The 27751-nt window shown below is 33.5% G+C and overlaps 2 protein-coding genes across 4 annotated transcripts in view; both read left to right on the top strand.

Annotated features, from left to right (window-relative positions):
- The first annotated feature begins 8452 nt into the window (after positions 1-8452).
- Positions 8453-12081, top strand: LOC132190718 (protein PSK SIMULATOR 1). Of its 3 annotated transcripts, none has more exons than XM_059605778.1 (2): positions 8453-8602; positions 9675-12081. In XM_059605778.1, exon 2 carries the CDS (start codon positions 9751-9753, stop codon positions 11560-11562), a length of 1812 nt encoding a protein of 603 aa, XP_059461761.1. In that variant the 5' UTR covers positions 8453-8602; positions 9675-9750; the 3' UTR covers positions 11563-12081. The 3 variants fall into 3 exon arrangements, with proteins under 3 accessions (XP_059461761.1, XP_059461754.1, XP_059461769.1); XM_059605771.1 differs by having other exon boundaries at positions 9694-12081; XM_059605786.1 differs by having other exon boundaries at positions 9761-12081.
- Positions 12082-14594: 2513 nt separating this feature from the next.
- LOC132180323 (phosphatidylinositol-3-phosphatase myotubularin-1-like) overlaps positions 14595-27751 on the top strand; it is a 30067-nt gene continuing 16910 nt past the window's right edge. Inside the window, exons 1-6 of the mRNA XM_059593119.1 lie at positions 14595-14868; positions 14952-15020; positions 17211-17285; positions 20982-21053; positions 22915-22984; positions 26997-27046. Of these exons, the coding sequence (XP_059449102.1) occupies positions 14752-14868; positions 14952-15020; positions 17211-17285; positions 20982-21053; positions 22915-22984; positions 26997-27046 (453 nt within the window). The 5' untranslated portion in view covers positions 14595-14751. The remainder of the gene's footprint in view (positions 14869-14951; positions 15021-17210; positions 17286-20981; positions 21054-22914; positions 22985-26996; positions 27047-27751) is intronic.

Here is a 27751-nt window from a genome sequence, read left to right on the forward strand (position 1 = left end):
TATCTTATAATTATTTTATAAAGTTGATATGTCAGTTCCAATCAACCCTAAATGATATATAGTATTACTATTTTCCAATATATCATTACACCAAACTTATTCATCGGATAATGTAGGTTGCGATGTTAATCGTTAGGCCGAGCCACAGTTTTTCTGTGTTCTTATTCGCGTAAAATTTAAAACTCCAACAACATTTATCAATTCCAATCTATTTATACATGTTAGTGCATGAAAGAAGGGTGTTAAAAAAAAAAAAAAAAAAAAAAAATTAATGACTAACGTCGCTTCAATCGCATACGGACACTTGTTAGCAAATTATAAAAAAGTTGTAAATGTAGCATTACTCTTGTCAAACTAAATCAGGATTTGTGTGTTAAGTTGTTTGTTAAAAATTTGGTTTAAGTGCCGTAAAAAAACTACAACAACATATTTGTTATAGTTTTTTCAACGGTCAGATTTACATTCTCTCTTTTTCATAAAAATAAAAAATTAAATTAAATTTAAACCGTTATATGCTATAATTCTTTTACCCTACTTAAGCCAAATTCATTTTGTTAATATTTTTACTTTTTTTTTTTTGGCTAAAAAGTAGAAAACATTATTAAAAAAACATTATGAAATGAGTCCATTAATTTCCTCACCTGATTCTCTCACCAGCCTTTATGATGTGTAGTTGTGTGTGCATATGGGGAGGATATAAAACTTAAAAAAAATTAAAAAAAAATATAAAAAATATAAAAAGTGAAGAAAAGTTTGAGTATTAGATGAGCCACAATTATGAGTATAATAATTAATACTAAAGAAGACTATTACATGTGGTTTAGTAATGATGACAAGTTTAAAAGCAATTAAGCACCACCACAAGCTTGCCTCTCTCTTGCTGGTTGGAGAGAATGGAGAGTGGAGACTCCTTTATACTTTGTGGCATCCAAGATATCATAATTATTTACGGTGAAACCCAGAAACTATTTGCAAAAAATTGCCCAAACCTTCCCTTCTCCATCATTGCAATTAACCAACATCAAACTCATTACATTTCTTCATACAAGTTAAGTTTTGTTCTAATTATTATTGTTCAATATGGAAAACGGGAAGGGAAATATTTTTGGACTGAGATCCCCTCGTATCTGAACCATCTATTTTATCTAACGATTTAAATAAATACAGAAGTTTGTGTATTATCGAAGTAAGTCATATGAAACAAAAAAGCCGACAAATGTTTGGGTGATTGGAGCGGCGAGGCATTTCATTTTCTTGTTTAGATGGGATGTGAAGGCATGGAAGGTTGTTTTGTTTTTTTCTTACCCCTTAACTACGGCATAGACCACAAAATGAGAATTTTTAATGCATTGTCTATTCTTTGAATTGAAAGGATGAAGTGTGTTTTGGACCATAAATAAGAGAGAGGCTGAGCCCCTATATGCAAACTTTATCATTCACATGATATTGAAATTTTGGAGATAAGAGTTGCTTCGTAGATCAACTAAGAACCATGTACTTCTTGAGGAAAAGAAAGAGTTGGACCATCTTTTTGGAATATAGAAAGGATATAAATTCCCTATAAATTAGGTTGTAGGAATTTATTTAATTTAGTGTTTCAAAGTGTTATGTGTCTCATGAGCATGTGAGAAGCTGTTGTTTTTTATTATTATTATTATTATTAATACTATTAAAAATCATGTGAAAAATACATAATATTAAAAATAAAAAAAGAAAAAAAAAAGTGTTTCTCGCATAGAAATGGACAACAGTTTTAGAAATTGGGTTTGAAGAATTTTCATACAATTCAGTTTGTAGGAAATTTATGTCTATAAAAATATGGGTAATACTACTCTTCATACTTATTTATCATACTAACTGATGTGGCGTGTTTTAAGTGGCTTTTCATATCGGCCACTTAAAAAATTAAAATAAAACCCACCTAAAAGCATACAAAAATAATAAAAATAATTTTTCATCTCATCTTTCACCTATTTCCGTATAGCGATTAGGTGAATTCGCCATTAAATTTATGATTAGTTTGAACTAAATAACTACATCGTTTGAGAACAATTGGACCTTTATAAAAACCATACGCCAAAAAGAAACCTACTCTACATTTTATGGACGGAAAATATAATTTAAAACTAGTAAATTATATAGAGTAAGTTCACAATAAATTTATATTATTTTTTTAAGAAAATATCAATATACTCTATAGAATCAATTGTCGGATAAAGAATGTTTTTCCATCGAAATTACATCACAGATACATTTGGGAGTTTCCTCCACCCAGTTCCTATCTATGACATCGTTGATTGTTGCCTTAGCCAACCTATACGCAGCACCATTGATACCACGACTCACATATTCAATTTTCCGGCCAGTGAAGGAGTGAAGGACTGAACAAATTTTTTATCTTCACTTAAACAGCAAAGGATGAGTGCGAATTGGAGTGGATGTTACTTAAAAGTTTATCTAAAAAGCTAGGCAAACAAAAAAAAAAAAAGACTTTGGGATAATTTGTATTATTTTTCTAAACTTTAATATCGACGATCCCCTTAACCTATTGGGTCAAATGGAATACTAAGTTTCATGAAAACTCTTATTAAGTTAGTCATTCTCATTATTTTTAAACAAAAAGAAAATGTGAAAATTTAAAATCTAAAGACTTAAAAGAGAGAAAAGAAATATAAAATCTCCATTTATCTTAAAATTGGACTGTTTTCAATTTATGATTAATTCAGAATTAAACTTGGCAAATATAAAAGGTATACACATACTCAAAAAAATTAATATTTTATATTGTCTTGAAAGAATAGTAAGTAAAAATATTAGAATATTAATAAAATAATCAAATTTATAATTTCCTATTAAGATTTGGGGACAATTAGTGATACAATGTGATATTCGAGCAATGGTCGTAAATTCGAACATTAACTTATATAAATTACATGTGAGAAAAAGTATTAAATTATTAATTAAATGATTAAATCTAATTAAATTGTGCTAGTAAATTGGTTAAAGAGAAAGATTAGGAGAATTTTAGTTATATTCCAAGGATTTGGCTTAGGTGCTGCACATTTCCTCTAGCTTTTTTAACGGTCCAAATTTAATTTCAAATTTTTTATAAAATAAAAAAATATTAAATTAAATCTGCACCGTTAAAAAAAAATTACAAATGAAGATGGGAGTATTGTGGGTATGGGTGGATTGTAGGGTGTGGTTTATGATGATGGTGGAGTACTAGTGGTGGCAGATCTCATTGTTAATGGAGTGACGACTAATTATCTAATTTTCTTGATTTTTGTGGCTACTATGGTTTTCAATGTCCACTTGTAATTGAGTTCAAGTTGGATAATTTGGTGGTGATTGATGGAAGAGAAACAATGGAGGTAACACGATATTGGTGAAACCTCTCAAATAAATAAAAGAAATTTAAATCTATTAGGTTTATATATATATATATATATATATATATATATATAGGGTTAGATAGAATTGGTGTAAAGGGGAAAAAAATGTTTCAGAAGTATTTTCTGACATTTTGTCAAATAACTCTTTAAGGTTTAGATTTTGTAGATTTATTCTCTCTGTGTTTCAATTGTTATCGAACAGATCATGTCATCTATTTTCGATTAAATTTTCAATTGTGTTGTCACTATATACCAAATCAAAAGTAACCCAGGTCTTCTTTAATAAAGGAATATTAAAAAATATATATATAAAGAAAAAAAATTATAATTATAAATATAAATATTAAAAACAATAGAACAAGAAAAAGAAATTAAAAATAATAATATATTGGGTATTCTATCTGTTGAATCAACCGAACTGTTTTTCTTCCTCTTTATTGCCTCTTCTTCTTCTTCTTCATCCTCTTATTCTTTTTCTTTTTTTTTTTTCTTTCCAATATCACTTTCCTTTTTCTTGTTTCATTATAGTTTCTTATTAAAAAAATATTTTAACGAAAATTATATGGGTAGGTTACATTCTGCCATAATATTCAATGTTGGGGAATTTGACTGCTTATTTTAAAGTTTAGGGATATATATATATAATCAATAAAATAACCATGGAAGTCCCTTATTGTTGCTGCCTTTGTTTTGTTTCCTCAAACAAAGAGTAATATGACAAGTATAAACAAGATGAATGCTATCGTTTTTTCTGATGGTTTTTAGTCTTACGTTAATATTATTTTTTTATAAAATAGAAAAAAAAAATTATTTAACTATTTTTTTTTTAATAATATCAATGTAGAATCACCAAAACACCAAAAACAAAAAATACTAAAAAGAACTGTAGTATTTCTTTATAAACAAATCGTAGGATAATGTCTTGAATTGTGACCCTGTGCTGTGTACGTAATATCCACAACCCAACAAACTAGTCAAAGTAAATAAAACAGTCATTAATAAATCATTAATTAAGCACATGATGGTGTCTTGGACAACAAGCATGTCCGTGTAATGAGTAATGCCCACCTAAGACTCATCCAAATTCATCAGTCAACGCAGCCCAGCAATTAGACATTCCCTATTTGAGTTTTGCTTCATAAATTAAGGTTAAGTATTACTTAGTTATTTGTTAGAATTTATGTTTAAGAGTAAATAATGTAGGATATTTAGGTTCTATTAGTTTCAGCGTAAAATATTATAAAAACTAGTTTTGGTATTTTGTGCAACCATTTTTCACAAAAAAAAAAAACTTATTTATTTTTGAAAAATGGTTTTCATTTTAAAATTTCATAAAATTATTTTTCGAATTTGAGAGTTTTTCCTTCTCAAACCATAAGATCATCGTTGGAGGTTGTCAGAGTTGCCAATCGTTTTTCATTGTCGCTCATTTTCCGTATGAGCCGAACACTGAAAAATACTTTTTGGAAAATCATTTTTTTTTTTAATATTTTCGTCATTTTTGGCGTTTGGTACGACCGAAAATCGTGATCATACCGAAAACATTTTTCGATTGATCATAAAAATTTATTTTAATTTCCATAGAATTGTTTCCGTGTTTTTTAAAAATATAAACCATTTTTCAAGTATGAGTTCATCCTTTTTAAATCGTCAAAGTTTACCGAACCTCCACCAGGCCACCGCCGAATATTTTATGACAAAACATTTTACATGATCATAACCGTAAATTGATTCCTCTTCAAATTACAACCATTGTTTCTAAAATAGTAAAATGACAAATATTTAAAGAAATCTATTTAGCAAAATATGTATTAAAAAAATAAACTGTCATTATTAAATCATTAATTAATCAATAATGTCTTAGACAATAACCCATACCACGTAACACCCACCTAAGACTTGCTCAAACCTAAGACTTGCTCAAATGGATTAGTCAACGCAGACCATTAAGTAGATATTCCCTAATTGCTGAGTTGTTCCTTACTTGTAAAGTATTAATTACTTATTTATTGGGGTTTATGTTTAAGTGTAAATAAGATTGGATCAAAATTCACTATAATTCTTAATTATTTAAGAATAATGCTATTTAATATACGATCATTTAAATAACTAGGATGATATGGTCTTGAAATTAACTCTTTTTTTTTTTTTTTTTTACAAGTGCTCATCTAAAATTTGAGTTTCACTGAGCGGTATGACAGTTATATAACAGTCTACTAGCATTACTTATTAATTAAATTACAATTGTTGTTTTTAAATTAAATCATGGGTATTCCAAGAAATATTTTTCCTAAAATAATTTACAAAAATTTTACAGAAATTATTTATGAGTAATACTAGTCCTCACATTCATTTATTACATCAATTTTGGATTGAGATCCTATAGAATTCTCCTTAAATTTGAGATTCTAAAATTCAAAAATCTCAGCCATTCTCATATAAGTGTTTAAAATAGGACAAAGTTTTCCTTCAAACTGGGTTGGAGGAATTTCCTCCAACCTAATCTATAAAAGTGACATGTGTCATTTGAACATGTGAGATGCACATGTTTTTTTAATAATAGGGGCAAAATTAGAATAAATATTATTAAAAAAAATATGCATCTCACATGTTATTAAAAAAAATAATACATGTTACTTTTATAGACTAGGTTGAAGGAAATTCCTCCAACCCAATTTGGAGGAAAACTTTGTCCCTTATTTATTATGCTCAGTTCACATTAATCGATGTTAGGTATTTTAAGTAATTTTTATTTTATTTTATTTTATTTTTTATAATGGCTTAGTGGATGGATTGAGATCCCTTATAATTTTCATTAAATTTGAAATTATCAAATTAAAAAATCTCAATTATCCATCTCATCTAAGCATATAAAATAACCCATGTTTCAGAATTTTAATGAGAAAGCCATTAAACCTACCTTACATCTCAAACGCTCAAATCTCTTTTTTTTTTTTTGGCCCAGAGGCAGACAAAGACGAACCGACAAGCGTGAGTCCACTTGATGCGGCATTTTCACCGCTTGAGTCCAACCGCGGCGCCGCGAGTCCAACTAGCGGCCTTTGCGCCGCTTGAGTTCAGCAGCGGCGCCGCGAGTCCAACTAGCAGCCTTTGCATCACTTGAGTCTAGTAGCGGCGACCCTCAAGGCTCAAGTAGTCTCATTTCTTTTATTTTTTTAGGTTTTCTAAAAACGTGACTTGTCTTAGGTTTTTATCCAAATTGGGTTGGAAGAATTTCCTTAAACCTAATCTATAAAAGTGACATGTGTTATTTTTTTTAATAACATGTGAGATGCATATTTTTTTTAATAAAATTTATTCTAATTTTGTTCCTACTATTAAAAAAATATGTGCATTTCACATGTTAAATGAATACATGTTACTTTTATAAAGTAGGTTGGAGAAAAACTTTGTCCATAAATAAGTGTGAAAGGAGATTACTTTTAAATAAAGAGACTTTTTTTTCTTCAAAAAAAAAAAGGAACAAAAGAAGGGTTGCGTGACGTCCATGATTTCCGGGTTCTCAGTCGGACCGATTTGGCGGCCCCTTTTGCCAAGTGTTGGACTTCCCGTACGTTTGGCCCGCCCGACTCACGGTTACGTGGATGTGAGGGTCAAATCTGTAAAACGACATTTCCGCGTGATTGCCATTAATGATTGCGACGGATCTCCCCCTTGTTATGGCTCTGCAGTTGAGCCCTTTAATTTAGTTTTATTTTGTACCCTGCCACTGCTAAATTTGATAATTTCTTCTTAATTCATTTAAAAAAAGCAATTTTCACTAATATAAATAAAATATCTCCAATAAAAATTAAAATTAAGGTCATATGAAATTAAAAAATTACTAGAGAAAATTAAAATATTCAAAATTATATTCTCAATAGAAATGTCACAACTTTTATTATATTATTCATGAATTTTTAATGTGCAAAGACATACAATTCTAACACTAATCATTCAAAAAGTATGCAAGTTCCAAATATATTAACAATTATTTTATAAACTAGGGATAAAAAGTTTAATTAAGTAAGGAAATATGTTTTGAATATACATCACAAACTATGATTGCATATATGTGCGTGTGTGTGAGAGAATATATATATATATATATGTATAAAAGTGGAAACTCGAAAATTTTATTCTTTAAACAACTGTTTCTCAGCCAATACAACTTCACGAATACACAGGGGCGTAGAAAAACTCCATTGATGCTCATCAAGCAACTGCAAGACTAGCTTTGCCATTCGGTCTGCTGCTGAATTTGTCGCCCTTCGAAAATGTTGAACTCTCCATATTCGACAACCCCCATGGGTAATCTTCACATTGAGAGAGAATATTACTATGCATAATATTATGATTATATTCCAACTCTAGTCAAATAGTATATTAATAAAATTGAATTTAATCCATTCCTAACAAGTATTTGTTTTTAGAGAAGTGTTAGGGAACCAAACAAATGAACCCAAAATTTTTTTTTAAACTGATGTCTATCAATTTATGATTTTACTTAATATAACCGAACTTAAATAAAATTTCAACTTTGACTTGACGAGTAATGTTAAAAGTATAACTTTTGTTGGTATGATGTACCTTTTAAAAAGTAAACAGTAAAAGGCAAACAAATAATCATAAGAATGCATATTAAATTGTATAGCCTTGTAAGGTATAATTTTAAAGTATAAAAATAGTTATCATGAAATGACTTTTTTGTAGAAGGGTAAATATGTATACTTTGTTCATTAATATTATCCCAATCAAAGAAATTGTGGACATGAATGTGACGAATCTCCCCCTTATTTATTAAATGACCTTTTTATAGACGGGTGAATATTTATATATTTGATTTTTTTGGATAAGAAAAAAATAAAGGAAGAAGAAAAAGAAAAAAAGAAAAAGCAAAGGAGGGTACATAGCTAACAAAATACAAAGAATAGTGGGACAGGAAGATTATATCAAAAGAAAAGAGGGTCCAAATTGCAAAACCGGCACTAAAACATCACCGGTTTATCTTTAATTTCACTCGTTTTCGCTCTTCCTTTCTACAAGACTACAACTCTTGCTTTCCTCCATGTGGCTCTTATTCCTACTGCAGTTTCCTAGCTCTTTCTCCCTCTCTCTCTCCTCTCTCTCTCCTCTCTGAGTTTCGCAGCTTCCCTTTGGTGTTTGGACCTGAAAAGATTCGTGGGTTTTTTTTCTTCATATGATCGGTGAGTTTTACTCCTTTGAATATACCCTTTTTTGCTTTACTTGGTTCACAGTGTTGCGTAAATCTGTGCGGTAATATGGTTTAGATTTTCTCTTTGTGAATCTGTTCGATCATGCAGCTAATGGCTGAACTAAAAGCACAAACTTTTGGTTCAGAGTAAAGGGTTTTGGAATTTGCCTTTTTTATCTTTTATTTTATTTTTGGGTGAATATGGTTTTGTAATTTGGACTGATATGGTGGGATTTGGGTGTGAATTTTAGGTTAATGTCATTTTCGTTTCTTTTTTCAGTATAGATTCTTGTGGATTAGTTACCACAGAATATTATATTCTTGTGAATTTTTTTGCCTTTTGGTTTGTCCTGGTGGCTGAGAAAATTGTGGAAAAGAAATGAAAAATGAATGTTGAATTATATGGTTCATGTTGTTCGGTTAGGATTCCTAAAAAAACGGTACAAAAATTCTAATTTAGTACTAAATGTTTATAAAATTGTATACATCACATTTCTTCGTTCAAGTATTCATGCAAAATGTTTGAGTAAACTTCCCTTTACCACATCGGCTGCAAGAAGAGAAATTGACATTAGACATCATCAATTTTTTATTAATTAGTCAGGCTGAGGGAAGAACTTGATTGAGATTTTTTAAATTGTTTGGAAACATTTTAAACTTTAGAGATCAAATTGGATGTTTTTATGCACTTTGTAAGGACCAAAGTGTTTGTCTTTTTTTTTTTTTTTTGTGTGTGTGGGGGGGGGGGGGGAATAGGCCCAGTTAAGTGTAGTCCTAAATTTTGGGTTGATATTGGATCCATGAAAATTTAAATAGAATATTCTCTCTCTCTGTTTTTTGTTTTTTGTTTTTTTTGGCTTTCTATGTTAACGTAGCAAACTGAGAAAGTGATAGTTCTTTGGTTATAAGTGGTCAATGACAAAAAAGTTTCTAATTAAGGCCAAGAAGGAAACCTGGTTAAAAGAATTAAGATTATTTTGAAGTTTCTTTCTAAGTTTTTGTTGCAAGAAGTTGATTCTCTTAAATCTATCAATTGTTTGTCCTACTATTTAATCGTAATATAGTTTTTGATATTTACTGCAGAATCAAAAAATATGGTGGGTTTGGCTTGAAAATATTGACTTAGATTTTGGGTAAGAGATGGTTGCAGAGTCGTGGTTTCGCAATCTGTGGAAGACTCCACGGAAGCATGAGGCTGGTCTTGGGAAGCTGTCGATTGGAGTGTTAGCATTTGAAGTTGCAAGCTTGATGTCTAAGCTGATTCATCTATGGCAGTCTTTAAGCGATAAGCAAATTTCTAGGTTGAGAGAAGAGATCGCAAATTCAGTGGGGATAAAGAAGCTTGTCTCGGATGAGGAAAATATAATCGTAGATTTGATATGTGCAGAGATGTTTGAGAATATGGTATATGTGGCAAAATCTGTGTCCAGGCTTGCGAGTAAGTGCAGTGATCTTAGTTTGAAGAATTTTGAAAGTGCTTTTGATGATTCAATAAAAACTGGCCTTGATCCATATGGATGGGGATTTACATCGAGGAAGATGGAAAAGAAAGTGAAAAAGATGGAAAGGTTCATTTCTGCCAATGCAAACTTGTATCAGGAGATGGAAATTCTTGCAGATCTAGAACAGACTTTGAGAAGAATGAAGGGTAGTGATGACGTAGATGGTGTAAATTTGCTTGAATATCAGAAGAAGGTTGCATGGAAGCGGCAGGAGGTGAAGAATCTGCGACAGATCTCTCTGTGGAACAAGGCCTATGATTACACTGTTCGTCTTTTGGCTGGATCTTTGTTAACTATATTCAGTAGGATGAAACATGTCTTTGGAATTCAACAGATGGATGCTGATGTCAGTTATTCAGAAGACATGAATACTGATTACATCCATCGCAGCCACTCAGTTTCTGCGTTGTTGCAGTCTTCTGTTCATCCATCGGAGAATGGTCTTGCTAAATTTGCTTCAGGTCCCCTTGGAGGTTTTATTGCTAAATCAGGACCAATTCCACGAGAAAGTAAAACTAGCAGTTTCTATTCGGGTCCTATTGGCGGTCCAACCACAAAATCTGGCCCTCTTTCTGGAAAGAATAAAAATGTCAACTTCTTTTCAGGTCCTCTTGCAAGGGGAACGACAAAATCAGGTCCAATTTCTGGTTCAGAAGAAATCCGGCACAAAAAGTGGTGGAGCTATAGCCGGTCACCCATGATTCATGGGAAAAAACATCATTCGAAACCCAACCGACTGACCCAAGTCGGACCTTTTAAAGGATGCATGATGGCTGGAAATAGTTCTCCTGTCGCCAATAGTTATTTAAGTCCGAATGTTGTGTATTCAAGAAATCTCAATGGAGTCAGAGAGGTTAATGAGGACCTTCTTGCTCCAGGAAAAACTGAGCATTCTAAGGTATCAATCTTCAATTTCAAGCGCAGGTTATTGGATGCTCCACCCGAAACCCTTGGCGGTGCTGCTTTAGCACTGCACTATGCAAATGTTATCATTGTAATTGAGAAACTAGCGGCATCGCCTCACTTGATTGGTCTTGATGCAAGAGAGGACTTGTACAATATGTTGCCCACAAGCGTGAGAGCTGCGCTTAGGGCAAAGCTGAAACCATACAGCAAGAACTTGGCTTCATCAGTTTCTGATCCAGATCTTGCGAGTGAATGGAGCGAGGCAGTGGCAAGGATATTAGAATGGCTGGCTCCACTTGCTCATAATATGATAAGATGGCAGTCTGAGAGGAGTTTTGAGCAGCAGAGCTTGATTTCCAGGACAAACATTCTTCTAGCACAAACCCTTTACTTTGCAAATCAAGAGAAGACAGAAGCAACAATCGCCGAGCTTCTTGTTGGTCTGAATTACGTCTGGAGATTTAGTAGAGAAATCAATGCAAAAGCTCTAAGGGAGTGTGCTAGCAGTAGAATATATGATGAATATTTGGATCTGGAAAAGTAAGATTATTTCAGTTCATGCCAATTTCCAGCTGAAACTAAACTCCTTTGCAACTGAAAGGCTTTAGGAGTTATATTGGGCATCAGTTCCAGCCGACTTGCAAAAATATGAGATTCTCAATTCTACATGAAAAACATCGAATCGTTCGCATGGTGCCGAAGTGGAAGAGCCCTGCCTACCTATAATTCTTAGCAAGTTAAAGGTATTGTTTGAGCATCCAAGCTTCTTCTTTTTTTTCTTTTTTTTTTTCTTTTGGTGAGAATTCCTAGCAGCCAAAATTTGCTTCTCTATTTTCTTCCTCTTAAAGCATAGTTTGTAATTGGTTCAAGCCTGAAAGGTGTACTTATTAGCAATACCCTATAGTAAATGTGTAAGTAAATATAAAGGCTCTCCTCCTTAGTTAAGACCTCTCATGTTCAGGTATGTTGTTTCATTTTGAGTGGCAATCTGTATTTGATGTTATGATGCTGCACTTTATCCCACATTGCAATTGAAGGCTACTTCACCAATTATCAGATTCAATTCTATATTCTAGTTACCTGCTCAACAAAAAGTATTCACCATTGCCTAAGTGTATTTCATAGTGTTCTGTCTTTTATGTTCATTTTCTTTTTTTATAAGTAATCTTTTATATTCATGTGAAGCAAGTCTTATGTTCCTGCAAGCTGTCTCAAGTATTATATGTAGCCTAGAGATACACAAAATGTTCCGCTGAACTGCTATGTTACAGCCAAACCATAGACAGATTTATGGTGTCAATTTTTTATTTTTTATTTTTTTAATTATTATTATTATTATTTCATATTATACTCAAATCAAATCATTTGAATTAAAAAAAATCCATTTCTTTAACTGATTACATCTAAATAGAAAAACGTTAATTTGCCTATTAATATATGTATATATTTTTAAATCATACTCTAAATTATAGTTCCTTTTTTTAAAAAAAAAAAAAAAAAATCATACTCTTTATTCGTCATATGAATAATATGATTTCCTCATATGTGTTTTATCCTGAAACTAAATTATGTCTCTTATCAAAACAAAGCTCTTGAAATCAAATGATTTCATTTGACAAAATAATTAAAAAATATTCTCAACCAACTCATTATTCTTCATATTATAATCATTTATAGTTGTTAGAGAAAATTGTTGAATTGGTCCATGTGGTTTGACTCTATAACGACAAATTTTGTATGGTTTCAAAATAAACTTATAAATACTGGTGGTATGCCTCTATAGGAAAAGAGAAATTATTCACGTCAATATTTTCTCAATTTTTTATTCATTTCATCTTACAAATTTAATAGATTAATCGTTAGATTTGTGGATTCATGTAAACCCTATACAAATTCAGTAGTGGATTCATCTATTCACTAAGGAGATGATTAAAAGGTAATTGAAAAATGAATGAATTATATTATTTTTTACGGGAAAAGAGAAATGATTTACGTCAATATTTTTCCAATTCTTTTCTCATCGCATCCTATAAATTTAATGGATTAATCATTAAATATGTGGACTCATGTAGACCCTACACAAATTCAATAGTGGATTCATCTAATATTCACCCATACGAATTTCGACAATCTTTTATAAAGTTTGAATTTACCCTCAAATAACAAAAATTAAATATAAAAAGGTTTGGAGTGGAGTGGTTGGCCTCCCCGTAATCTGTCAAAAATGGGTGAACTACTTCCTTTAGCTGATTATGGGGTAGCCGAGTAAACCCTCTAGCTATGGGAGGGATTTAGCGACCCCCAATGAATTGATTTTGGAGTGGCCGGTTACCCACCCAAAACCTTGTGTTTTTTGTTTTTATAATTTTTTATTTGAGAGTAAAATTATAATTTCATAAGGACGAGGTGGCCAAAAATGGCCAAAATTCGTATGAAGAATATTTGGCTAGAAAAGCAAGATTTATAAGTTGTTTTGAAATAACAAGGATTTATTTATTACAAGGTCAAACCACATGGACCAATTTAATAATTTTATCTAATTTCTAAGTTACTCTATTATTTAAAATTCTTTAAATATCTACTTTAAATTAAATAGATATCAATTCAGTAGTTACAATTTAAAAAATTATAAATACCTAGTCCACAAAAGTTCATTCATTTAATTTAAAAAGCAACTATTAGGATTTTAAAATTCTTAAATAAAATAATAGAATAACCTACTAACCTTAGAAGATATAATAGAAGAGATACGCTATTCCATTGAGTTGAAGTGGCGGTGCTTGTGAGTCTTTAATTTTTGGAAATTTCACAAAGTTATCTTAAACTTCTACTCGTTTTGATATTATCCTAAAAGTTTAAAAACTTTAAATTAAGGGTATCAAACTTTTGATTTATTTCAATTACCCTATTCCGTTAAAATTTTCTATTAAATTTTGTCAAAATTTTCAAAATAACCATATTTTTTTTATAAACAATAAAAAAATTGCAAAGATGTTGAAAATTTTGACAAGATTTAACAAAAAATTATAACGGAATGGGGTAATTGAAAGAAATTGAAAGTTCGGTACCCTTAATTGAAAGAGTTTGAAATTCGAGAGTACTTCCAAAACGGATAGAAGTTCATGAGGGTTTTGTGAAATTTTTTTAATTAATTAATTATTTTAATTTTATTAAGAAATGTTTATTTGCATTATGACGTTCATCTTTGCTCAGTTGGTATGCTTATCCATCATTGAAAGTTTGGTACCCTTAATTGAAAGAGTTTGAAATTAAATAGTACTTTCAAAACGGATGGAAGTTCATGAGAGTTTTGTGAATTTTTTTTAATTAACTAATTATTTTAATTTTATAGAGAAATGTTTATTTGCATTATACGTTCATCTCTGCTTAGTTGTATGCTTATCCATCATTGATTTTTTTTTTCTTTTAAATTAACGATAAATAAAACATGCCAACTCAAGCAGAAATGTAGGTGAAACATACGTCAACCCAATAAAATGAGATTAGGGCGAGGTGTAGTATAGAAAATTACACGTGATACTTGTAAAGATAATTTATAGTGATCCTTAAAACTGCCAAAGCCCAAAGGAAAGCATAATAGCAAGTATTTGATCGCTTGGCAGCCGTTAAGGCATTCTTTGAACGTCAGGTGACCCGCAACAAACTTCGTATCCACGTCTCTCTCTCTCGCTCTCTCTCTCAAACAACCAAACCTTCGGAGTCGGTTCGCCGCATGGCCGCGCCTAAGCCACGGAGCAGCGCTCGGACGACGTCGCTCCGCGACACCGAAGAGTCGGAAAAGCTCGAGGCTACCTCTAGCTGGGACGCCATCGAATGGTTCAAAATCGAGGTTCGATTTCTCTTTCAATTCTAGGGTTTATTTCTTAATCCTCTCGCTGTCTCAATCAAATTCTTTGTTTTTGCCTTGCTCAGCCTGTTTCGCGGTCCGTCTCGCATGTGAAATTGGATTTCCTGCTTGAAGCTGAAGAAGTTATAGTCGAGGTGCGTCCAGTGCTTGCTTGAATTGCTGAACACCTCTAATTATTTCGAGAGTTTCAATTTCTTTCCTCTCATATTATGTCTTGAATTGGAAGCGAAATTCGTGTACTTTTAGTTTGATGAATGTGTAAACAAAACTTACCCTTTTTTTAATTTTAATTTTAATTTTTTATTTACAAGTTCTTGATTAATTTTAGATCCTTAATTAGTGAGTATTTACAATATTCATGATTGAATAATTTCAAATAAAAATGGAAAGTAAGAATGAAGCAAAGAGCTACAGTTGGCGCCCTAATATTTCAAAAAATTATGAATTAGGAATCTTAGATAATGTGAATTATTAACCGATGGAACAAAGTTGTTTCCTTGAACAATTATGAAGTGTTAGAAATTGCTAATATTTAGGACATGAAATATTGGGGGCTGGCTTTACAAGGGTTTTATTTGAAGGCGTGCATGTGTATTGGGGAGGTGAGAGAGTGGTTATCTGCTTAAGCCATATAGGCATAGTGCATTCTCTATGCTTAATAAACACTTAGTTACATTTCATAAAACATTACTGTTACAAGTAATTCTGTTTTGGTTCTTTCACTGAATTACCGAATGTTTAGACCCTTGCGTAGGATGCATCATGTAGATGCTAGCAATAGAGTAGTGTACAAGTGATAATTTACCTCTGGTCTTCTGGAAACGTGCTTTTGTATATTACATTTAAGTATGACTATGGTTAAGTTTAAATATGTAAATGCTGGCAATGGTGCATTCTTTGAAATTTAAAGGAACTGGGTAGTGGTGGTCTTCACAAGTATATTGCTCAAGTTTCCTCTTGCCTTACAGTGGGGAGAAGGTACTGGAAGTTGTGTTGTTAGCCCTATTGGTTGGCTTTAGGGAAGCAAGGATTATTGGGCTTGATTGATATTTATGGTTGAGAAGAATTTTCTATTGTCATAGGATAGGAAAGTAAGGCTCCTTAAGGTCCTTGGATAGGGGCTCTTTTGGAAACTGTTGAGACAATAGCTAGGATGGTCTCTGTGTTCACATGGACTATGTATTAGGTAGTTTTTAGGCAGACTTCCTGGCTCCAAAGAAGGGTGGGTCGTCTTTATTTCCTTAGATTTGTTGGAATGATTTGGTTGCTTTAATGATATATTTAGTTCCCTATTGGGTCTTAAACTTATGACCTTACTTACCACCCTGTTCTTATGGGGGGAGAAAGTGCTGTTTGAGCAAGAAATCATTCGTGGATGGTTGGTTGGTGGTTTAATGCTCGCTCGTTGTTGAAAATAAATGTAGAACATATTGCTTTTGTTGAAGGTGAAGTTTGAACATCTTTAACTTAAACTCATGCCAGAGAAATTGCAAGATATGTCAGATGAGGAAGTTTATGGGGAAAACTATGCTTAGCCCCTCAATCTATCATTCAATCAATGTCTCCTCCAATCTTTTAATTTGGTTAATGTGCCATACCAATCTACCACTCAATTTGCAATGTTCCCCTTTTGTACTCGGAAAGGCAAAAATGCCAATAAAAAAATCCAAAGCAAGAAAAGAAAAAAAATTGAAGATTTTTTTTTTTTTTTTTTTTTTTTTGACATTTAAGGGGTTTTTTTTTTTTTTTTTGGGCATTTTAGGGGTATTTTTGTCTTTTTGGGAGGCAAAAAGGTGACATTGCAACTCCTTTTGTAGATCAATAGGATACATTAACCAAATTGAAAGATTGGGTGAGACTAGGGGGCTAAGTGTAGTTTTCCCAAGTTTATATTGTGTCTAGAGTAGTATTACTTATATATAAAAAAAAAATTATTGTGTCTAGAGTAGTATTAGAGTGGATCTTCCTAGTGGATGGGGAAAACTAAGCAAAAGTGGGTCTTTTTAGTGGATAGGGAAGACTAAGCAAGACTGGATTTTATCTAATTCTTTTTTGTTTGTTTGTGGCAATATGTAAAACTGGCCAATCTGTGATATTGCCTGCGGAAATAAGATTTTCTCAAGAATTTGAAGGTTGTGATGGATGTGATATGCATCTAATCATTAAATTATATATGGTGATGGGTATTGAAGACATCATTTTTACCTTTATAGCTGTGGTATTGCAGTACTTTATATGTAAGTAATAGCAGTTCAATTTCGTTTCTACTCATTTTCCGGTTCAGTATCAATGGGGTTAATTCATTTTGTGGACTTTTCTTTCAGGGATATGGCGTTGTTCTCGTTAATACTGATGAGGCGGGTACTTTGATAGTAACCAATTTTCGTCTTATTTTTCTTGTAAGTAATGAGTTAAATTTTTTTTGCATGTCAACATTGTTTGCTTGATATCGCAATATTACTAGCCTTTATGTTCATTGCATTCCTAAGTGAATTTCTGGTACTCTTTCATCTCTTTACTATGTTGTGTGTCATAAACATGTTAGAAGAATGAAGGCACTGTTGTAGCAGCATCAAACTGTAGAATCGATTCTTTTTATATCTAGAAATAAGAGCTTGTTTAATAGTTTTCCTTTTTTTTTTTTTTTTTGGGGTGTTGCATTTGATAAGCTGTTTGCACTGGTGGGTAGAAGCTCTATGGTTTTCTATCAGGTCAATTTCAACTACCAGCTTTAATAAAATATTTCCAGTTTGATGCAGCCAAAACAGTCATACTTTGCACTTTTAAACCTTAAAACAAACAGATGGAACTGCAAAGCACAAAACTTACATGCAGGCATTGGACTGCTCTCAGTGTTTTTATAGATGGTGTCAGCCATCAATGTTGCAAGTCTAACCTGTTATGAGATTAGTCTTTGATATACTTCTCTGGTGGCAAGTTGGAATGTGTTATGGATGCTCCTAATGAGAAGAAAGAAGAAGAAGAGAAGAAAAATTGGCATGGAATAGGAGGAGAGATTTTGAATACCCCGAGAGATTTAGGATACCCTCATATTATATTCTAGTATAAAAGGACAACGGCAATAAATCTACTTAAAACTTGCTGATAATTAGAAATAATGCTATTGCATGGTCGTTTGGTTTAATCTTGTCTGTTGCATTTGTTTTTAGCTTACATAATATTGTTAGTGTGTCTGGTTTTCGGGAACTTAAAATAGATATTGTTGGTGTTGATGCTTAGAGCGAGAATATGATACACACACACACACACACATATTATTAATGATATAAAATTACAAGATTATTTTTTGATAAGTAATCTCAAGTTTATTGAAAAGCGCAAACCATGCCAACCAAATTCTAAGTTTGCCTTGGAATAGTTCCCAAACCACGCCCTAAGTGAATTTTTTTTTTTTTAATAAGTAAAGTTGTATATATCAAAAGCGCAAAGGGGTGCAACTCTAGTACACGGGGCATATACAAGAGAACACCTAAGAAGAAAGAGAAAAGAGAACAAGGAAATCAAAATAGCTAATGACTAAGGGAGCTAAATAAGCAATTGTCCAAGTAAAGAGGAAAAAAAAATGTGACTTGAGCTCTATACGATTAGCCACAACAGGAATGGGAAAAAGAGACAAAAAGTATGTAGGTAGATTGAAAAGAGTGCTTTTGATGAGGGTAACCCTCCCACCCTTCGACAAGTACATTCTTTTCCAACTAGCCAATCGGCGATTAATTTTTTCCACAATGCCGTCCCATCTAGATTTTGCCTTTAAGTGAGCCCCTAGGGGGAGGCCAAGGTACTTTAAGGGTAAAGAGGATGTCCCACATCCTAGTATGCCAGCCAACTCAACCGTATTATCCACATTTGCCACAGGGACCAACGTCGACTTGGCCATGTTCACCTTTAAACCAGAAACTGCTTCGAAACAAATAGGTAGCACTTGCAGGGAACGAATGTGGTCAGAATTGGCTCCACAAAAGACCAAAGTATCATATGCAAATAGCAAATGAGAGATATTAACCGACGTGGAGGGACTGGATCCCATTGAAAAGCCTAAGAGACGGCCGTTGTCAATAGTAGTGGTGATCATTGTACTAAAAGCCTCCATGACAATAACAAACATAAAGGAAGACATTGGATCTCCCTGCCTGACCCCACGAGTGCTACTATATCCGTATGGAGAACCGTTAACCAGCATAGAGAAACAAACTGACAAAATGCAATGTGCTATCCAAGAGCAACATTTCTCCCCAAAACCACATCTTCTCAGCAAATACAACAAAAACTTCCAATTGATGTGATCGTAGGACCAACATTCGTTACCAATAAGAACATAATCCAGAATTTGCCTGCATTTAACAAAAGCATTATGAGGCTTTGAAATGATCTTCTCTACAATCCTTCTCATTCTATTGGCAATAGCTTTAGCAATGATCTTGTAGACCCCGCTCACAAGACTAATAGGGCGAAAATCCTTGAGATCCGAAGCCCCAGGCCATACAAAGCTTCTTCAACTTACAAACATTGCGATGATGCTCCCCTTGAGCAACAAATCCTGGTGGTTGCTCCATGTAAACCTCCTCAAATAAGTCACTGTGGAGAAATGTATTTTTGAAACATCTATCTAAAATAGTGTCCAATCAAGATTAGCAGCTAGAGAAATAATCACACAGACAAAAGAAATTTTAGTACTAGGGGAAAAAGTTTCTTTATAATCGGCACCATAGGTCTGTGTATCCTTGGGTAACTAACAATGCTTTTAACCAGTCAAGTAAGCCATTGGGATTAAACTTGACTGCACGTACCCATTTACAACCAACAATCTTCTTACAAGGGGGAAACTACTGATTATTATAACATCCGATTATTATAATAGGCAATAACCACCATATTCACCAAGTATAGGATAGAAACTACCGATCATAGGCACAAACCATTTCCCTGAACCATTTGCACCATCAGGACACGGTTTACGGAAACCACAACAGAGTTGACGATGCCAACATCTTTTTTCGATTGATAATAATTTATTAAAAAAGAAAAAGACATGGCCCTCGTACGCTAAAAGTTTACAAGAGAAACAATCACCCTAAAGGTGTCTGAAATTTAAAATTTTAACAAGATTTAAAGTATTTGATGAGGAGAAATTAGGAACATAGACTACAACCCAATCCAAGAGAGATCCCATAAAAGGGGATTTTAAATAAGCACATTGGATGGCATCAACATCTTTATTGACACAGTGATGTTGGCGCTACCTTCCTCTAAAGAAAATCTCACCTTGGTCACAAGGTTCAGTCAATCACCAATGAACCAGGCGGAAAAAGAAAGGAAGAAAATTAGCAATGAAGAGGAGAAAGAAAAGAAATAATTAGGTTTTGGTGGATTGAAGGTTGAAGAAGGGTAAAATGGTAATTGTCTTCTTTCTATGATATCATGATAAGAAAATATAGTGATGTCAAAATTATAAATATTTTCATTCATACAGTAGTATTTGTAGGAGTAAATAGTACAATGTTCTAGATTTGGGATACCTCACACTAGGACACCTTATAGGGACAACTAACCACCTTCTGGAAGGGGACACCTCACCTCTCTAACAGAAGCTTTCTAGGGTTTGGGAGAAAAAAGGAATCAAAAGAAGAAGAGAAAAAATTAGGAATTGAGGGCGATGTTTATACCATATGACGTTGATAGCTAGAGAGAGATAGAATATGAAAAGATTGTTACAGCTTAACCCTAGAGTGGTTACCTATAAAATTAATGATATAAAATTAAATTGTCTTCGGTGTGTTTAATATTCTTAAGAAATACCAAATCTATTAGATTCAAAATATACTCCATAAGTGTGTGTGTTTAAGAATATTGCATATATGAGTGTGCAATGTGGACGGATGTATGTACGCATGTGTGGGCGTGCACATGTGAATGGATGTATGTATACTTGTACACGCTAAATGCATGTGTGGTATTCATGTATTTTGTATGTTTACTTATAAATATTTGTCCTTGGCCAAAAAAAAAAAAAAAGAATTGCAAATATTTGTCATATCCTCCATGGTTTTCTAATATTCTTTCTTTTCTTCGGTAAGAGTGAGGGAACAAGGAATATCATTGCACTTGGGACAATGCCGCTGGCCACTATAGAGAAGTTCACAAAAACAGTGAGTTCTCATTTCTGTAGCTTCTTGGTTTGCATTTCTCTGTTTTGTGTTCATGTTGTAGTGACCTTGAGTAGGAAACTTGATTTGGTTCTCCAGCCTGGGAGTATAAATATATCTATAATTTCATTGTGCAGTTACTTTTCTGAGACAAGGATCTGATTAAATTGTAGAGGAGTTTATGCAGATTCATATCTTTGTGTTTTATATGTTTATTGTTATATTATGGTGTAAATGAAGTGCTATGATGTATATTTTAGTACAACCCTTTCCAATTCTACCAGGTTTTCACTTCCATCATCTCTACCTCTATCTGTGCAATTTCATCAGGTCCACCTACATCTTGATTGCTCCTTTCTTTTCAACAGCTGTTTCTTTTGTGTCAATTCACTTTGCATTCCTTGTCACTGTTTTATGCATCTTTCATGGCATCTATATCAGTCAATAAATTGTACTTTTAATGCCCTTGGCTACTTCCTCAGATCCAATAGCAGATAAGTGTTTTTAATCCCCCTACTGGTCAGCTGATTAGAGTTTGGGAGTTGGTTAGCATGGAACCTGTTACTATTATTGAATGCTTGTTGTCATCTTCCTTTTCTAGTCACCAGGAGAGACTGCAGGACCACTTGATGCACTTATTCGAGCACCTTCACCACTGCAGAGTGCAAATGCGCCTTCCAATTTCTCTGCCCGACCCTGGTGGACCAGGAAACCTTGGGTGTTTGATTTTGGTGTGTCAGGTCTTCAGTCCAGTTTTCTTTACGAGCTTGATTGTCTAGGTTAATTTTTCAGCCAAAATTTTGTAAACTATTATTTGAGGGTAGCAGTAAGACTCTTCTTGTTCTGACACGAAATTGTTGGAGTTGGGTTTATTGCTTTTCATCTCTCATTACATAGGGACATTTTCCATTGATGGAAGGTTGGAAAGAAAATGGCAGTGGGTTTGGGATGATTGAAGATAAGATGAATGGGAGGTAGGATTAAGAAACGAGGGAGGAACTGAGGATTATCTCTTTTTATCAGGTTTTGCCAAATTATTCTTCTTATGCACGGAACCTTTTTTTTTTCTTCTCCAAATCCAGGGCTACTTCTACCTATGTTTGACATGCATAACTGTCTGGCTGACTCCTTGCTTCTTGTTACAATGGATCATGAAGCTTGTGGTGTGAAATGATTCTGTAATTGTGCCAGTGGTAAATCCATCTTGTGAAAATTTAATTTTTAGATGTGACTCCACCCTCATATGTGTTGATAAGATCTTGTCAAACATCCTTTTCCCCTACCACTGCCTTTAGTGGTGTTGCTTGACCCATGTGTCCTTCCTGAGGCAACTTAGTTACTTTCCTGGTGCTTAAGCTGATATCTCTTCTATTTCTTGAATAGTCATCATAGTGTGATACTTTTACTCATTTAGCTTTTATAAGATGCTCTCTTTTGATTGCTTCTTAATTATGATCCCTAACTTTATATAGGAGCCATATGAGTCCTTTACTAGCTGTAATGGTCCCTTCTCTCTCTTTGATCTTCTGGGGTGGGTTGTGGCAATACTGAAACATAAAGTACGGACATAGTAAAAGGTATGGCTTGGTAGGCAAGATGAGGGGTGCTGTAATCTTTTCTCAAGCGCATGCGAGTTTTTGTTCCACCATCATCATGCTGATCCCAAAGTTGTCTCAGGAAATGACACATTCAATTATCTGACGATATTTATTCCCTTGGTTTTATTCTTTTGACTTGATTGAAATGTTCATATTTTTATCACTCATGTTATTTGACCTTTGGATGCTGGTCCCACCCCTAATTTTTGTGATTATTTTAGTGTGAAATAGTTGTATGTTTAATTTACTATTTTAAGTGCATTTAGGTTGTAAGGGTTCAATCAGCACCTCGTCAGTCTGACAAGACACCATCACGACGACTTCTTCAGGTCATTGGTATGCTTTCTAATAATTTCCTTTTCTTAATTTATATTTTTGATGTGTTAAATGAATCATTATGTATGATGTCTCGATTTTTCAACACCTTGTATCTTTGGACAACTGCTTTTATTTCTCCTTTGGTGATTAGTTATCATGATTTCCTTGTTCTTTTAACTCTTACTAGCTATGTGATTTCTTTTGTATACTTTCTGTGTGCCTGGGACACTTTACGTTTTAAATGGTATATCGATTGCATATAAAAAAATCATTCTAAGATTGTTTTGCAAGAAAATTGTTTTTTTTGTTTGAAGATTTATTGCTGTTTGGTTCTCATTAAATACCAAGGGATGAGTGGATGTGTTGGTAGTTGATGTTAGTGCACAAGGCGGTGATCTAGATGTTGCCTTGGTAGTGGTAGTGGTGTGAGCAAGAGCCTGTGGTTGTAGTCAATGTTAGGCTTTCACTTTCTCTTATGCGGAAAAGTAGTGCAAAAGGGCTTTAAGGCTATTTTTTTTTTTTGATAACATAGGAGAACTTTACTCAGATTAATTGCACGTCGCAAACGCATACTGTACAACAATCCTCACCGTTAATCAAACTCCTACGGGTAACTGACCCCACCCGCCAGAACCAGTTACCAGGTAATCCAGGAGCTTTCACCCCTGACGGGCTAAGCAGTTTATCCTCATGCCCAGGTAATCCAGGAGCTTTCACCCCTTTAAGGCTATTTTATTGAAAGGTTTTGATGGCAAAATTTGGTAAAAGTGTGGAGGATTATGTTTGGAGGTTTGAATTGGTAGGAAGGATGCAGAGGGGAAGGGAAAAGGGGGAGGAGGCCAAGCCCCATTTTCATATTGTTTTGTAGGAGGGAAAATAGGCATGAAGGAGTGTGTTAATTTATGATTTTACCCTTTTTTGCCTGTATGTAGTAATTTAATGTGAGGGAAAAAGAATTTCACAAACTTTTGTAAGAAGCCCACTCTCCATCCTTTCAATCTCCACTGGTTTCGTGGCCCCAGGGGATTTTGCCTCCCCCTCCCTCGCTCTGATTGTCCTACCAAATGAAGTGATCTTCTCTCTCCCTTCACATTTCCCTCCTATGGTTTTTTATTGCTCCTTTAATCCCTCCAAACAAAAGGAGTTTTATGCTTGAATGGACGGTTTCTCTGGCAGCAGTTTATTTTAGGTTTAGGGAGAGTTGGCTCAGGGCTATACGGTGGAAAAAGGCTGGGAAAATAAGTGAGACAAAGGAGAGATCAGGCTGTTCAAGAGGCTGTAAACAGTACCTTAATAATTGTTGGACGCCAAATTGCAGAGGTGGTTGACTTGGGATTCTTATTGCTGGGACCACACTGATGGGGCTTGTTTGAGAGCTAGTTTTGTCTGTGAAATTCAGTGTGCCTTATGAAAAGCTCTGTTGTGCAAAAAACCTTAATTACGGTAAATAACTCTAACAATCACACACAAGAATATTAGAGTTTACATGGTTCCCTCAATGTGAGGTACACCCATAGGCGGAGGTGAACGCAAAGAAATTCATTAATCAAAGATGAAGTACAAAAAGGTGAAGAGAAAAAACACTCAAAGCCCAAAGCCCTAATACACTCAAATCTCACTTTTATTCAAAAGAATAAAAGGGAAAATAGCACTAGAATTTCTCTTGCTTTCTCTCTCATTTTCACTCATAACGCTGAGTGGCTAAGTCTCATAACAAAAAGCTCTCTCTGTGTCTCGCACGGCAGCTTACGCTTAATCTTTCTTCTATGTGGCGCTTCAAAACCAAAGGAGAAAAGGGTTCTTAGTTTTCTCCCTTTGTCATGTGGCGCATCAAAAACTAAAGAAGGAGGCATCTCTCTTTACGGCAGAATAGTATGCTTTATTTAAAGGGTGAGAGTCAGCTAACCCAAAACCAAAGCCAATTTGGAAAAGTAATCACTAATGGTGGGACCCTCTGACTTGATGTACTTCAGGTCACGTCCAACACTCAAAGGGATGAAAATCGGTGCCAGCGCATCATCAGTGGAAAAACTATGGAAGAATTGCGATTAAAGGATTATGGAAAGATTTACTAGGGGGTATTAAAGGATCACTTAGATTGTTTTTTCTCTTTTTTTTTTTTTTTTTTTTTTTTTTTTTTTTTTAAATAATCAATATCAATCCTTTTGACCATGTTGGGATTTCTTAAAATTTGTGTTTCTTCATGCGTTAAGCTGGTCACTGCTTTTCTAGATAAACAGCCCGTGGTGTAGGTTGAACTGATTGTATACTTGAGTGCGTTGCGATTTTGCTTCCATGGTACCTTGTTTTGAGGAATGGCTACCTGGTTTGCTTTTTGGCCATTTGGGGGTGATTTTTTAGTTTTATTTCTTTATTTCTTTCTTTATTTATTTATTTTTTATTTTTTAATTTTAATTTTTTTTTATTAGAGGTATTTTTTGTCATTGGGGGATATTGACAACTGTTTGGTAGTTTGGAGGAAACATTGTTCAGATTGAAAGTTTAAGGAGGATATTGTCAATTGAGTGGTAGTTTGAGGGGAGTATGTGAACTCTCCCCCCAAAAAAAGAAAAGAGAAATGCTACATGTACTTTCACTGCCATTGATGTATCATATACAAATTAGCCCGTTCAAAATTCAATAATGATTTTCACTGCCACATTAGGAAGTAAGTACTTGGAAGTACATGTAGCATTTCTAAAAAAAAATCATCACATTGGTAGTATCAAAACACCAGCGGGTGGGATACAGTTTTTTTAGATGTTGTGTATGGTTTCTTGTATATTACTATTTATAACATTGTTGTTGATATCATATGCTGCTTACCATGCTTAAATGTTTCTACTTATTTGTTAAGTTAAATTTTCTTTGCACTTTCTTTTATTAGAAAATTGAACAATTTTTAAATTGTAAATTGTATTTCCCCACCCTAAACTATGAGGTCTGTTGTGATGTCCCTCTCAAATCTTAAATTTGAGCGATTAGCCTCCTAGACTATAGGTCTGCAGTATCTCCCTACTGTTAAAGTTTCTCCAATTTCTGTTATATTCAACCATAAAATTCATGTGTTTATCTCATTATCTGACGAGCTTGTATCAATTTTTCTTTTTCTTTCATATCATTATGTGATAAGCATATGAGTATTAAGATTAAATATATTGAAAATTGGGAAAATTTTCAATAGTTTGGGACATAGTAACTAATCATATAATTGAAGAGTTTGATTACTCAAATTTAAAGTTTAGAGGGAACATTTTAAATGACACAATAGGTTAAATTGGAAAAGTACAATGTGCCTACATTTCGAAGTTGTTGATACAAATGAATGCCCCTCAGTATCTCTAAGTCCTAGGTCTCCAATTTAAAATAGTGTAAATTATTTTTTGGGAAAATTACAGTTTACCCCCTCAAAGTTGACAGCGTTTTTCAATTCGAACATCAAAGTTTCAATTTTTGCAATCCACCCCCACAAAGTTTCATTTTTTTCAATTCGACCAATATTATCCCAAAATTCCCATATTGCCCCTGATTTTTTATTTTTTTTTATGAAAAAAAAAAAAAATTGGGGGTGCAAAAATGGCCAGATGGGCAAAGGAGCCACCCTGATTTTTTTTTTAAAATTTTTTTTTATAAAAAATAAAAAAATAAAAATTAGGGGCAATATGGGAAGTTTTGGATACAATTGGTTAAATTGCAAAAATTTGGAACTTTGGGGAGGTGGATTGCAAAAATTAAAACTTTGGTGTTCGAATTGAAAAACGCTGTCAACTTTGGGGGGGTAAACTGTAATTTTTCCTTATTTTTTTTTTAAGATATAGTTTTCCAATTTTTCTTATTACAAGCAATTGCTTTTTCATCATCGATCATTTTTACTGGAATAGTGGCTACATGTATTGCTAGTTAGCTATTTTATTCTTTAACCTAGTTGGTCTTGTATGCCCTTACGATATAGCCATTTAGTCTAATGATTTACTTGGTCCTTCTTTGTGAGGATTGTAACAAAAATAATGCTTCCTCTTATATTTTGCAGGCAAAGATATGAGAATTATTGTCTTTGCTTTCCGCCCTAGAACGAAGCAGGTAAATTTCACTGCCAGTTCGTACTGTATTCGATTTACTATGTTTGATGTGCAATTTTTCAATATATTTACTTTAAACCTTGTTTTTATATTTTTAGTAAAATTTCAATTATTAATTACCAAGGAATGAACAAATAATATGTAAGAGGTACCCACAACGGGTTCCTGAAATGTGTCTGATTTAGATGACATCTTAAAAGACAAGTAGATAGCTCATAGGAAAGGTTCCATTAGCTTAGGAAAGAATGATTGGGTTTTACTTTTTAAATGTTACTGCATATTTGGGTTTGATGTGCCTGAGCTTAACACCACCTTCAAAAAGGGAAGTTGCTAAATGGAATGCATTTTAAGTTCTTCTATATCAAGGGAATTCCTGAAATTCAAGATTCTGCACTTGCACAATTATTTTATCTTCCAAAGTTGACTTTAAATTGGGAAAACTTTAATCCAACTCCAAATGCAATTACACCTTTGGTTTTTTGACAATAACGACAATAAGGAAATGGGGGAGGGATGATAGTAAGGTGAGGCTCTACTGTTGGTATGAATGAAGCATGCAATGATGGATTTCATAAAATCTTCAAAGAAAGGAGATGAGATGAGGCTAATGTCATCAAATGGATTAAAGAAAGAGAAGGATCTCGGTGATACCTTAATTTCATGGATAAAGTGCTTCATCTATACTCCTGGGTGCCCTAACTCGGAC

This window comes from Corylus avellana, chromosome ca1 (assembly GCF_901000735.1).
Source record: "Corylus avellana chromosome ca1, CavTom2PMs-1.0".
In the NCBI taxonomy this organism is placed as follows: Eukaryota; Viridiplantae; Streptophyta; class Magnoliopsida; order Fagales; family Betulaceae; genus Corylus; species Corylus avellana.